Raw genomic sequence first — 1923 nt, 5'->3', positions numbered from 1 at the left:
ATTTGCCACCCACACGGGATCACAGTGGTCAAGTGGTCTAGGAATGCAGCCCAGGGGGAACGCCAGTGCTGGACGGACGGGGTTATTTTAAGGGGGGGGTTAAAGGATTTTTAATAGGTAGAAAAGCATGCTAGGACGGGTTATCAACTCTTTTGATCGGGGGAAATGTCGTGTATTGATTGAATTTCTCTCTTTGTATCAGCGGTGTTATCTTCAGTAATTGATTACGCTTTCTGAAAATAGTTATTGTTTCTTTGTTTTATGTTCCTCGTGGTGTTTCCGTTTTGTCTCGATTGTTTCTGCGTGTTCAGTTGAAAAGTACACGTTTCGTAATCCATACTTCAGTGCCGTACGGTGGAAGTGTTTTCCCTCTCAACACTCAAATCCATTGTTCAGCCGGTTTGCCCTTTCGGTCACCCCTGACTTGATGATATTTAGGAGCATTTAATATTATTTCTTCTTTTTTTTTTTTAGATTCAGGAGGAGGAAAGTGGGTAGTTGGCGGGTGCTCTGGTGTGGTTTGCTCCTTCTTTCCTCTTAAAACATCTATCGTCCTTATCTCTCCTTCTTTTTTACGTTTGTTGTTACTATCTTGTAACACCTCTGACCTTCGCCACGTATATGACCTTATTGTTTTGCAAGTGCCGTAAAACTCTTTACTAAACTAAACTAGGGAGGAGGGGGGAAAAAGAAAAGAAAAGAAAACGTACTTGGTTCCTATAAATGTAATAAATGCAATCTCTCGGCGTAAGCGACAGGTGAAGAATGGTTTATTGTCGTGACAATGGCGGCGCTGTCAGTTTTTTAATTAAGTCTGAGATGAGTTGTTGTTGTTTTTTCTTATCAAGGGAAAAAGCAAGTGAAAGGATCATTGTTTCATACTTATTATACTGTATGGAGAGTGGTTGTTAGTTTGTATTTCAGTGAGTGTATAGGTCAACGGATGAGATGTGTGTGTGCGTGCGTGCGTTTATATGTTTGTGTGTGTTTGTTTGTTATCGATTTGAACGCACATTTGTGCTTGTCTACTCGTATGCAACTACAATGTTGTCGAAGCATATTGTGTAAATTTCCGAAAATCCATGTAGTGCTGAGACTGGTGAAATGCAAATTCTTTATAATGTTCATTGTGGCTAGGCAATAGTTGATGGGCGTTCTGGTGAGTCATGTACCTCGTATTTCATGTTTTCATTGTTATTGTTGTCTGATTCTGGTGAAATGCCCTTTATTTCTTTGCACCCCCCCCCCCAAAAAAAAACAACCCCCAGCCCAAAACAAAAGCAGAGCAAACCTCGACTCTGCTACACCTACCAAAATGCCGCATGTTCAAAATATTTTAGTGCGCTTCCCGAGTGATTTAGGTATAGTTCTATTGGCGTGCCGATTATTACATTGCTTTACTGTTGAGCCTCGGGATAATAATGTCCTTCTCCCTGTCGTGTCCACAGAGCACATCATGCTTAGACGACTTCGACAGAATCAAAACTCTGGGCACTGGCTCGTTCGGCCGTGTCATGCTAGTCCAGCACAAGGGCGAGAGCAGGAACTTCTACGCCATGAAAATCCTAGACAAACAGAAGGTGAGTAGGGCCATTGGTCCAACATCCTTCTCTTTTGGTTTCTTCTTGTATCCCTCCCCCTCCCCCCTTCCCCCCACTCACACACACTTTCTGTTCTTCTGCCTGTTTCTCTGCATATCTCTCTCTCTCCCCTCTCTCTCTCTCTCTCTCTCTCTCTCTTTCATTCTCTCTCTCTCTTTATTTCTCTACATCTCTATCCTTCCTTTCATCCCCTCTCTATTTCTTCTCCTAATGCTGTCTCTCCCCGCCTTCATTTCTTTCTTTCCGCCTGTATCTCTCTCTATCCAACACCCCGCCCCCCTCTCTCAATCTCTTTCTCTCTCTCTCTTTCTCTCTCTCTCCC

The 1923-nt window shown here is 43.1% G+C and overlaps 1 protein-coding gene across 1 annotated transcript in view; it reads left to right on the top strand.

Moving 5' to 3' along the window:
- The window catches only part of CAPLA (catalytic subunit of protein kinase A), a gene marked incomplete in the record, with an annotated part of 64499 nt that overhangs the window by 15769 nt on the left and 46807 nt on the right, over positions 1–1923 (top strand). The window contains 1 exon segment of the mRNA NM_001204491.1: positions 1449–1580. Within this exon segment, the coding sequence (NP_001191420.1) occupies positions 1449–1580 (132 nt within the window).

The sequence above is a fragment of the Aplysia californica genome, unplaced genomic scaffold (genome assembly GCF_000002075.1).
Source record: "Aplysia californica isolate F4 #8 unplaced genomic scaffold, AplCal3.0 scaffold00799, whole genome shotgun sequence".
Lineage (NCBI taxonomy): Eukaryota > Metazoa > Mollusca > Gastropoda > Aplysiida > Aplysiidae > Aplysia > Aplysia californica.
Note: the sequence above shows the minus strand (reverse complement) of the source record. Positions and strands in the feature narration are given on the sequence as shown.